The sequence below is a fragment of the Monopterus albus genome, unplaced genomic scaffold, assembly GCF_001952655.1.
Source record: "Monopterus albus unplaced genomic scaffold, M_albus_1.0 scaffold30.1, whole genome shotgun sequence".
Classification (NCBI taxonomy): domain Eukaryota; kingdom Metazoa; phylum Chordata; class Actinopteri; order Synbranchiformes; family Synbranchidae; genus Monopterus; species Monopterus albus.
The window spans coordinates 1,657,304-1,669,248 of NW_018127910.1; the positions used below are offsets into that span (position 1 = coordinate 1,657,304).

At 38.7% G+C, this 11,945-nt stretch overlaps 1 protein-coding gene across 5 annotated transcripts in view; it reads right to left on the reverse strand.

Annotated features, from left to right (window-relative positions):
- Nucleotides 1-11,945, reverse strand: part of LOC109958127 (glypican-6) — a 103,311-nt gene that overhangs the window by 19,171 nt on the left and 72,195 nt on the right. For all 5 annotated transcript variants that reach the window (XM_020596520.1, XM_020596518.1, XM_020596517.1 and 2 more), the window contains exons 5-6: nt 1,320-1,450; nt 516-659 (exon numbers count right to left, since the gene is read on the reverse strand). In XM_020596520.1, the coding sequence (XP_020452176.1) occupies nt 516-659; nt 1,320-1,450 (275 nt within the window). The remainder of the gene's footprint in view (nt 1-515; nt 660-1,319; nt 1,451-11,945) is intronic.

Genomic DNA, 11,945 nt, shown 5'->3' on the forward strand with positions numbered 1-11,945 from the left:
TGGGGAAGGAAGGTACGAAGTGTCTCTCACTTGAACTGGTCTGTCAGCTCCACGTTAACCTTTACCCTGATGCAGCATGTTAGGTTTCAAGGTTGTCTGCGATGGAAATCCATGCAGCGAGATCTAATCCAACAAACATTCAGCTAATCTGATGAAAAATAAAGGTGTGCCTTACAGCAAACAATTGATATGGTCAGCCTCAAAAAATCTATCCATCTCTTCTTTCAGTCTCTCCTTTTCTGTTTTCCAAGCACACAGAGATGAGAAGGGCACTGAACATTGCGCGCTACACCTTTCACTGCCCTCTTGGGGTAAAGCCGTTGATTCGTTAACAAACACAAATCGATAGAGGGGCCTGAATGGAGGACAAGTACAAAGAATTAATTTCCGGCTCCAGGGGCTTACAATGGCACATCACCAGCTTTAATCAACAGTGTCAAGCCAGAAAGACAAATGATGTTTACGCTGAAGCGGTGTCTCGCCTGCAAACAGCTGCATTGGCTCTGTCTCCTTACCAGTCTGTCTAGGCTTGTGCCAGCTGCAGTGGTAGGCCGCTCCTCTGGGCTGTACGGCCTGAAACGGGCACTGAACACATCCGAAACACCACGGGTAGACCTAGTCATTCCTGCGGGTTTTGGCTGGCCACAGCCTTGAAAAACCTGCAATCACAAAGACATGGGCACCCAGTTGTCAGGGGTTTAAATTACTTTGGATGCGGAAAATAGGAAAAACATGCTTTTTTGTTGAGGTCTTATGAAGCATTCACCCCACATGACAGTGCCCTATGTCAAGTTGAGGCAACTATGTTGATAGGTGAATCAACCGGGGGCTGTGACCAATGCCATTTAAGATGACAGTGTTAAGCTTTTACAGGCTTTTAGGAAAACACCACATATACTTAAGCCATAAACAAAACTACATCTGTTGCCTGGGAAAGCCGACAAGAGTATTTAGTTCTGAATGAAAACCGGCATCCAAAACTGTGCAGGCAGAAAGAACTCCTCAGAACCACCTACATTTATTCCCTTTCTGACTACAATTTTGTGGGCAAAGAAAAATGCAGTGAAACACAGGAACTTACATTAACCACTGTTAGTTGGACTAAGATTATCTGACCAAACTGAAACATATAATTCAGATACAAGACCTAAACTTGGACATAATGAGAATGTGTTGTAATACACACCTTAGACCGCAGCCCAGTGTGACTAACAGAATGCTCCCCTCTTACTCACTCTCCAGTTTGGGGCAGTGTGAACAACAACAGCATGTCCGAGGTGTAACTTTTGTTCGCTGGGGAATAAACCTCATTGACATACCTGGTACGTGACCTGGCCACTGTTTTCTTGCATATTCATGATGGCCTCTGAAATCTTGACATCAATAGGCTCCATGACAGATTCAATGTTGAAAGGTCCCTCCAGCCTCTGCGCCACCAGCAGCATAGCATCTGTCATAGCAGTCATAAAGAGGTTGTTGAAGGAAGGAGAAAAGAGGTGCAAACAGACACATATTCAGCTGAAGAAAGAGTTGAGTGCTCAAGCACTTGGATACATAAATAATCTTCAATCTAGCAATTTTGACAAGTTTTTAAAAACATTCTGTGTAGTGATTTTAAACTACTTGCGTTGGAATGTGACTGACCTTCAGTGCTGTATATTTGGTAAGATGTATTACATTATGTGGTGTTGTTCAAAAACTTAGACACACATTCTCGTCATGTCTGATGTGGTAGGGTCCATTATTGGTAGTAACAGAGGGTACACAGTGCAACTAAAACTTAAGAAAATATAAACAAATGAGGAGACCACAGTCAGATGTTTCACTACACATTTTGAAATTTGCTGCACATGCAGAAAACACAATAGACAACTTTGTAATTATGGATACTGTTCTAGTTTTCACTGTCAGTACAAGTGTGTGCACTTGCAGTGCCTCAAAATTTTCTGTTCTTTTAATAATTGTTTGCATTTTGTTTATGTGAATCTTCTTTATTTGCTTGTGTTTTATTTACTTGCACTGCTCTCCAAAACGCAGTGCATATGTTGTCAAACTGGTGAATATGTGCTTTGCATTTGTTTGTGTTGTTACTGCAGAGTACAGTTTTGTAAAACTACATTTATTTGAATTTTATTAAGTGCTAAAATACTGTGCCTACCTAACTACTACTAAAACAATTAGTTGATTGACTATTTTGGCAACAATCTTGATAAACTGTTTAAGCAATTTTCCAAAAGTGGCTCTGGTTTTCTCTGTTTCATACCACTGTAAATTGATTACATTACAGTTTTGCACTGTTGTTTTGTCACTTTCTGGATGTGCTAAATGCGATACGCATATTTCATTGTTTTATGACATTTGAAAGAGCAAATAATGAAGCAGGTAATTAGAAAAAGACAAGAATGAAAATAACAGTTAGCTTTTCATGCAGCCTTTCACTGATGGTCACATTTTCAAACTATTGTGTCTTGGCTACTACAAAATACTGTCGATCACATCTGCCTTCTCATCACAGTACACTAACACGCACTTATGAAGCATAAATCCTTCTTGGGGCAAATTCAATTTTCATGTAGATCAATTCAATCACGTCAACAAAATTTTGTTCCGCTGCATGCAACGACTAGCGCTGATGAGTCATTTATTTAATAGAACCATTGAAAGCCAAGCAGTTATTTACATTCGCTGCGGGCAATGAATACTCAAAGGTCAACGGCTCATTAATATCAACGTGTGGACACGAGCCAGAAGGTCTTGTTGAACACTTTCCCATTTCCATCTCAACACAGTCCATTTATTTTCATCACTTTCAATTAAAACCTCAGATCGCTTTAAAAAAGTTGCCTTCAAAATAATGAATATTAATATATCTAGTGTTTAACTGTGAGGGTGCAGAACTCAGGCGACCCCTTAGAGGCTAAGTGACTTAATTGAAATTGCCATGAAACCATGTTAAAATGCTCTCGACACCACAGCGGTTGTGTGTCACAGCCTCTGTAATGGCAGTTCTGCTTTTGAAAGGCGTGCCACCGGGAGCCGGACATCACCAAACCACTAACTCATAGCTGAGCAAATCCCAGATCTGGAGACAGTACTCAGACAGTCTGTCAGGGCAGGTTTCTCTATCCACAGACCTCCCAGGACACGACCTCGTCAGCAGGCTGTCATAATGACTCCACAATTACCTCCTTATTAAATAAGGTCACCCCATCATTTGGAAACTAGAAACAATGGCTCACATGTGTGCCAGTGCTGCTTTAAGTGGGTATTTAATCTTTACTAAAATGCCATAAGCAGCTTGTTGTTTATTGAAGAATATCTTATATATAGTTTTTGGCTTGCTGCTTGCAAGACCCCACCCGTCACAAGAGAATGAATTAATTTATGGCCAGACAATAAAGATATGTAGTATTTTAGAAAACAGATCAAAGTATGGTGAGTCAAACCATTTAAAAAAACACATACATGAAAATAAAAAAATCGAATACTTTGACCAAAGACCTAAAGGGGAAAATGAAAAAAAAAAAAAAAGACGAGAGAATTCAAATGCAGTTCTTTGATAGCCGACCTGTCCAGCCTTTCACTCCTCTGGGATCTGAGATTGCTAATGGCAGAAGAAAAAGGTCGAGAAACATTAGCTCAGCTCTGGCTCCATTTCCTTTGCAATTATGTCAAAGTCTGAGCCTTTGAAGAGCTCTTCTGTTTGTTTACACTGTGGACTGCAAATAGCCTGTGATCCTCGCTGAGATTTTATTATACAGACTTCTGTATGTCAGCTCCAAATGGGTTTCTGCAGTAGCCCATCAAACGCACCACTGTGCAGCCATATGGTGGAAATGTAGCTGACACCTGCACCAGCAGAGGAACGAAGTGAAAACTTAAGATTTGCTACCACTTACCTATTAGCATTGATGCTTATCAGTTGTCTTTTTTTGGGGGGGTGAAAAATTGCAATTAAAGCTGAATGCTTTCTGTTTGTGTTCTTGTGGTTCTTTTAATTAATTTGAAAGTGGCATTTCCATACAGTCTGCTTTGTAATCCAATTACAATGTAAATTCATTCAAATGCCTGAGGTATGTCTGCTTACTTTATACCAAACACACATAAAAAAAAAAAATCTAAATTCAAATGTACGCTCAAAAATTGTCAAGTACTAAAAAAATTAGGTCAAGGGAGGCAAGTAGGAACAACTCCTGTTTCATAATAAGAGAAAAGAGAAACGAGAAAATAAGAGCGCCTCGAGCATCAGAGACGATGGCAATTTTCCCCAGCGATAGTGACTTATTTGCAACTTATCAGATGGGCTCGACAAACAAAGGAGAGCCAGGAACTTTGCCTTCATACATAACTGAGGGAGAGCAGACAGAGAAGTGAGGATAGGAATGAGAAATAGTGCTGAGTGGGCTGAGACAGGCCAGGGCACAACTGTGTCCCATGAGGGTTTCTGCACTGGGTTCCTGTGAAAAAAAATCTACCAACACAGGGAATTAATGACTCTCATTTCTGAAGAGTGCATGAAGTCCAGTCTGCTGCTGCCTGGCTGCCACTCTCAGCCAAATTTCTCCTGCATCACTTTTACAGCGCTGAGATAGGCCACTGGCCAGCCGGAGGAAATCTTGTTATCATCACGACACAGACATGCAAATAGATACGTTCTGTTCTATTCTGAGTTTAGTTTTTTTTTTTTTAACAACTGAGACTGTGTCTGAATGGGTGCAGACATGTAAAACAAGACTTCACATGGTGAAACCACAGCACGATACAAGCTGGAAGTTAACATTTCAGTTTGTGATGTGAAACATGCTTATTTGTGCCGTCTTGCTTAAACAGCAGAAAAAAAATCTCAGGAGGTAATATTACTCTGGGCTCTGCCTATTTATTGAGATTGATGTCCACTTAAATTTAGGCTATGTCAGCCAGCGGCAACCTCCAGCAGACAAGGACAAATAAGAAATGTGAACAGGCCCATCTACTGTATGGCTTTTGCCTGTGAAGAGCTCCATGGGATGAAAAATGGCTCTAGTGTAATTTAGATTCTGTAAAGCATAGCTCATCTGTGGTTCAGTCAACCAGCTAATGGTATTATGTGAAACAGTATCAAAATGGAGAGGGAAAAAGAGCATGTTGTCTCGTGGTCACACTGATCAAAAACAAGGTCTTTAAATGTACACACATACTGTATGCACAAATACACACACAGACATACGTTTGTACACATACGTACTGACACATTTCCACATAATGCTATCAAAGCTATAATGTTTGCTCCAAATGATAATAGTTTTAATATAAAGAACCCGTATATCGAAGCTGAATTTCTCCCTGGTTACCACAGATGGCTGGTGGTAATGTTGGTCGTCTCTGCCAACGTCCAGAATCTTTTTAAGGGCATTTACACAAAAGAACAACAGGGTGTATCAAAAGTATCTGCTGGTCTTTCACGGGCCAAATGTTAATGTGCATAAAAACGCTATTCTTCTCTAAAAACGGAATCTTTTTAAGGGCATTTACACAAACGAACAACAGGGTGTATCAAAAGTATCTTCTGGTCTTTCAGGGGCCAAATGTTAATGTACATAAAAACGCTATTCTTCTCTAAAAACAACCCTGCCTGTGCAAGCGGCTTATTTACTCACAGTTATGTTCATTGTTAGGTGACCTCTAGTGGCTGTAGTAGTTATGACTGGAGCAAAGGAAGCCAGGCTGCGTAGGGAGGAGGTCGGAGTGGATGGACGAGTCGACAGAACGCGAGTTTGACTCAGGAGACTGTTGTTTGCTTCCTGTTTCAAACCTACAGTCTTTGTTTCTTACAACCATGACCATTTCATAAACTTATCCACATGTTTATCACTGTAACCAAGACGATGAAGAGTCGTAGGGGTATACAGTATCAGAGGGTAGGGACAAACGACCTACAATATATGGTTGCTTAGTTTGGAGGACTTGTACACAACCACAACATCCACAGTTTGATTCCCAGGTGGGGGACAACTGTTACACGTCATACCCACCACTCTCCACCCTTGGTTCCTCTCTCTCTAGACTGTCAAGTATCACATTTTTATTAAAAAAGTATCCTCTGCTGACACAAGGATTACAAAACACATGTTGTGACTATGCTGTATAAAGCATACACAACTAGACTTTCCCTAGAAGTTGTACAGCATAAAGTCTGGTAGATGATGTGCTGCTGTTCACACATAGCGACTACTGCCAGCTTGATGACAGGTGAATGCGAAAAATCAGCCTGGTCCTGCCAGAGCTCCTCTGTTCTGCTGTGGAAAACAGCCTTACTTTAAACATACTCCTGAATATCAAATTAAAAGTTCCTGCTGTGCTGCACCGTGCAACAATGACAACCATGAGAACCTGTGATGTTGGAAAATGAAGTCAGTCTTGGAGTGGTGTTGCCTAGGAGCTTATAGTACAGTATAGGGCAGATCACTGAATAAAACTTCTTTTAAAGAGCTGCTTTTAGAAGGATTGTAGCCACACTGGGATCATGGAGTTTTGGATGGCAACATGTTCTGGCAACCACTTTGGTCAGGGCCCACCCAAATCTCAGAAATGTTTTATGCAAACTTCCCTTTTCCATCAGCCTCAGATGTACTTTATTTAACAACCTAAGCTGGTGAACATAGTAAATGTTATCATGCATAAACATACATACAGTATATTAGCTTTTATGCCCATAGACCTATAGTCTTGTTTAAAAAGCAAAGCATGATGATCCACCATCATTCTATTTCCATTTGTATTATGCAAAAGGCATACTGGAGCTGTACTAATACTGTATTGCACTGCTACACTGCAATTGAACTACGTAACATAATCCAATAATGAGCCATTCACAAGAAGATTGTGTTACTAATGGACTTTGCAATATCATGGAATTTGAGTGTATGGATGCTGACAAGAGTGTTTCAAATATTTTGCCCACAAATATGTTGAAGAAATCATCTCCTCCCCGGGCAGATTTCTTGTTTGTACTTTGTAAAAACCACGCTATGGAGCACATCACCACCACAAAGCTCAGATGTGATCTGGACAGGCTCAACAGGCCAGCAGCTCCAAGCAAAGACAACAGCAAACCTCAGAGAGAATACACTCTATTTTTCAGTATGAGCTGAAAAGTCTGGAAAGTGGTTTGTATGGTTTTCTCTCTAATATCTAGAAAATCTATTCAGAAAATGATGCAGTTTCACTTCCAGCAAGGATTACAACGAACTGGACTTTGTAGAAAACAACACTGAATTTGCGTTTTCTTTTGTTAAAATGGATTAGGGCACAACATTCACCTCAGAATATACACAAATACCAAACAAGCAGAATAATCTTAAAGTTAAAAATCGAATATGAGAGATTACATTCTCTGATTTCTTTTTCAAGTTATCTTAATAATTCTGCAGCCTTACAACATTAAATAGAAAACGTCCAAGGTTGTGGCTTATAGTACTGAAGTTTCTCTGCAGTTTTTCTTTGCTGAGATGTGGCAGAGAGATATGTTCTGTGGGTTTGTTGTTGGGACACAATGCTAGCAAAAACCTACATGTGCTGTAAAAGATCCCCATCTGATATGAACAACTGTGGAAGCCTCATATTAGCTTATGCTGAACAAAACAATGACAAACAAAACTATGTTTTGGGAAATATAGCCATTCGATTTCAGAGGGAACAGCCTGGCTCCATACAACAGTAAGAAAGTTGGCCAAGCAGCAACGCTAAATTTCACCAAATCATACACTGTATTCATTTATTTAATCCCCCAGAAAGCTATTGCTTGCAGCAGAGTGTGCATTTGTTCTCATCTTTTATAATGTTCCTGTTTCTTTAGTATAAGAAATTACTTCAAAACCAGAATGAACAGGAAGAATCATTACGGTGATAAACAACTATTTCGATGTAAAAAGCTGAATCAATTTCTTAAGGCAGACTGCTGCACTATAAATGATATCATGTACTTAAAATTGTTTTTTAAACAATTGAGCATTACTTTAAAAGAACTCAGCCTCTGTATAATTGAATGCTTTAAGGTTTGCTGTTAAATGGCACCCACAAGGTGAAGGATGTAGAATCAAGTCTTCTTTACTTTAATAATGTGTTGAACAGGATAGGACAGTAGTTTTTTAGGATAGTTTCAAGTTATTTTTGCTTACTCCACTATCCAATTTTTTTGTTTATTTTTTTAATAATACAGAATCTGAAGAAGAGACTTTGTTTTAAAGTGCAGCTTTGTATTTTCAAAACCTTTTGCCCATGGGTGATGAAACAAGCCACGAAGATTAGACAGTGAAAACAACCATTATAAATCCATTTACCTCCAGAAGAGTGGGTGAAATGGCTTTTAGGCACCACTGTTTTAAATCATCGCTGTACAAAAACATCTATCCTCAGCATGAAAATTCAGACCTCACAGTGGAAAGAGAGACACTAATAGCACCGAGGATGCAACTAGTTTGCAGGTATACTTGACGCTAAATTTCTTTTGACATTACAATAATAATTGGACCCCATACAAGGTGAAGACAATGATGAGAAGTCTACGTACTCAATTCAACATCATTCCTCTAGCCATAGGTGGTGTAAGGTTTGGGAGCTGAAATGCCAACCAACTACTGTGGCTGCTTGCTAGAGTTCAAGCAGTTTTCAATCCACTGCAGCTCTGACGGTGTAAAAAGTTATCAGGACCACATCAAATGCAAGACATTTTTCTCTCTTCTTTCTTCTTGGAGGTCATCTAATAAACCCTAAATGAAACAAAATGTGAGACAAAGAAGGACTAAAGCCTACTCAAGAAATCTGCAGACAACAGAAATGAGTGACAGAATGTTAGACAATAGTTATTTGAGCTCAATTAGGATAAATATTTCCATGGAACTGCACAGAGGCGGCTGGAAGATTTTGCTGTGATCAAAAGTGGTATTGAGTCCAAACTAGTCAAAACTGATTCATGATATTCAGTGGGAACAAACTATCATCACCAGCTTCTCTGTCTCTATCTGTTGTGTTTTCAATATTAAGTTTTTTGCATGCAAAAAATATGAAATGCTAATGAAATGTGATGCTTTGTACGAAAAAAAACAAAACAAAACTTAACAATACTGGATATATAAGTAGAGTTGAAAGTGACTTGACAGAATATTCACTGGCAGCTTAAAATGCTCCTTACATATTTTTGAGATCTGTTTGAGTTAAAAAGTTACAAAAATGTCTGTGTATGCTGTCAGCGGCAGTTCTTAGAAAGAAAAAAAAAAAAAAAAAACCAAAAACACAAAGGAACAGGCCAAGAAATTTGCAGTTGGTGCAGTTTTCATATAGTGTATAATAATATATAGTGTATAAAAAAGGTTTGTTTTTCTGAAGTACTTCAAAGTTTTTTTCTTTCCTGATTATACTTACATATTTTCATGTCATGTTGCTAGTACATTTACTTAAAAGAAAGGATTGTAGGATTTCCTCTACTGGAGATTATTGCACAGTATCCTGTTATCATAGGTTAATCTTCACAGAGCCTTGAGTCTGCAACCTGAGTTCCATACGTAATTACATACTGTAAGTAGAAAACAGAGATAAGGTTCAGCTCTTTCAAATGCACTTCCTCACTATCACTCGCCCACTCATGTGCTCTCTCTTTTATTTCTTTGTCAGATCAATTGGAAAGTGATTAAATCTATTTTAAAAATTAATAACACTGAATTATATGCTTAATAGAAAAGCCTCTTTGGTTAAGTCGAGCTTCATCTGAACCACATTCAGCTCAGTTTGGGAGGAAGGTCAATAGTTGGATGATTTGCATTGACTGACTAAGACTGGCTGCCGATGCATGTTTAACCTCCAATCACTCCGTAGGAAGGTGCAAAAGGACTATTAGCTTGTCTTGATTATGGTAATGTGCAAAGATGTGAGATGGATCAGTGTTTGGATTCTTGCAGGTAGAAGCACAAAATTATTTCTTTAGCATCCTCATGGAGGAAATATTTTGGTCTGTCCATGTGGTCTGAATTTCAGCCATGAGCTGCTCATTCACAGTGTGTTAGGGAGGGTTTTTTCCTCCAGTAAATATATTATTCATGAGGAATTTTTTCACAAAGGGAAGGATATGTTGCTGGCTTGAATTTTCACAAACAGCGAGGTTGTGGCTGGCTCCAGTTACCGAGTGAAACAAATCACATAATTAAAAAGAAATGAGCAGATAGAATCAATGCGAATCACTTCCAGTGCGGTGACATGCCTCTCCAGAGAGAACAGTAACAGCCTGTAAACACCAGTGCAGCAAGACTACAAATAAAGATGCGGCACATTAAACCGGTTCATTTAGGAATGACTTTAAGCCAAGTGCAAGCCTCGATGTGAAGATGTAGGAGAACAAGTTCCATCACAGGTGTTGACTTAGCTGGCAGCACCATCAAAAAAGAGACAATGACATGTGGGGTTTAAACTGCAGAGGACAATATTCAGCACCACAGCATGTGACTGATATTCAAATAACCTGAGAGGAAGAAGACAGCGATTCGTGTCAGAACATTCTTCAACAAAAAGAAAACCCAACCCAAAGAGGTTTTAAACACCACAAAGCCAAAATAAACACTGCCAAAGTAGAAAACAAATATCCAGTGATTTATGCAGAAAGTGTAACACTCTATGTTTCCTAGAGGATCTGGCATGTGGGTCCTGATAATGCTGGGTGCAGAGTTCTCAGGTGCAGTGAACAGACTGACAGCTGTTCATCAGATGCTCCGTGCTTCAGCTGATTCATGTAATTAAAATCGAACCCCACTCTTAATCTCAGCAAATGGCACATGGACAGATTTTGTAAATGCATGTTTTGCAAGTAGGATTTATTATAAATTAATTTGTAAATCAAATTCTGGCATTTGTAATGAATTTAATGCAAGAATGAATACAACATACTGCTTAAAAATACCCTAATTACAGCCTGTTCTCATATTTAATGCACTGAACAAGTCTTGTCTTTAGGAACAGAATTGGGAGAAGTAAGCAAGAATTTGTTCCCCAGTGGGAACAAATGGATTAGAGACTGGCTTCTCTGCAGAGTCCATTTAATCTACTGTATAATTTATCTGAATCTGATTTATTCAGCATAACATTAAGGGAGAATCAAAGATTCCAGCTCGATTTATCTTATGTTTATAATACAGTTTTGTTAGCTGCTGCATGAATAAAGATTTTTTAATAATGTTGAGGAAGTGTTTCCTATTATTATTACAAATTACATGCCCCTCTGGAACTAAAGCTATATTAGTTTGAGCAACAGCACCTTTCCAAATGAATGTGAAATGACAATGAGTGCATCTAAAGACCAACGCATTTAAGTTTGACTTTGGGCTTTTGAAGCCTAACAGTTAGCTTGTGTTTTATGCAAAATTTTCTGATTATATTTTATTTGCTTGTCTAATTAATCTCTTGCTTAGGGGCAAGCAAAACAAGCATATGCATTAGTAATGCAAACATACAAAGATACATAATAGATGTCATATGAATACAAATACAGAGGAATAATATGATTTTTCTATAATTTATCGCACAAGATCCTTAACATGAAATAATTTATTTCAAAGAATCTGGAGTATCAAAGCAAAAACTTAAAAAAAAAGAGAAACTTGAACCAGCTTCCTCCACTGTGAAAGTGCAGTGCAGGAGGAGAAAAATGGCAAATAAATTAAGAAACATTTTACAATTCTGAGGAATTCTTCATCCGAGTCAGTCTGCTCCTAGCAGTACAACAACAAATGGGTAACTACATGGCAAGCTCTTTTTGGTTTTGTTTTGTCTGGTTTTGCTTTTTTGGTTTGAGTTCTGTCACAAGTTGGAATTTATTTAATCAGAAGGTGCTATTATCCGCCGGTTGAGTTATGCAGCGAGAAGTTGTTGTAGGGAACAATCATTGCCAACAGGGCACAGCGGGCAGATTTAAAGGATTTCTC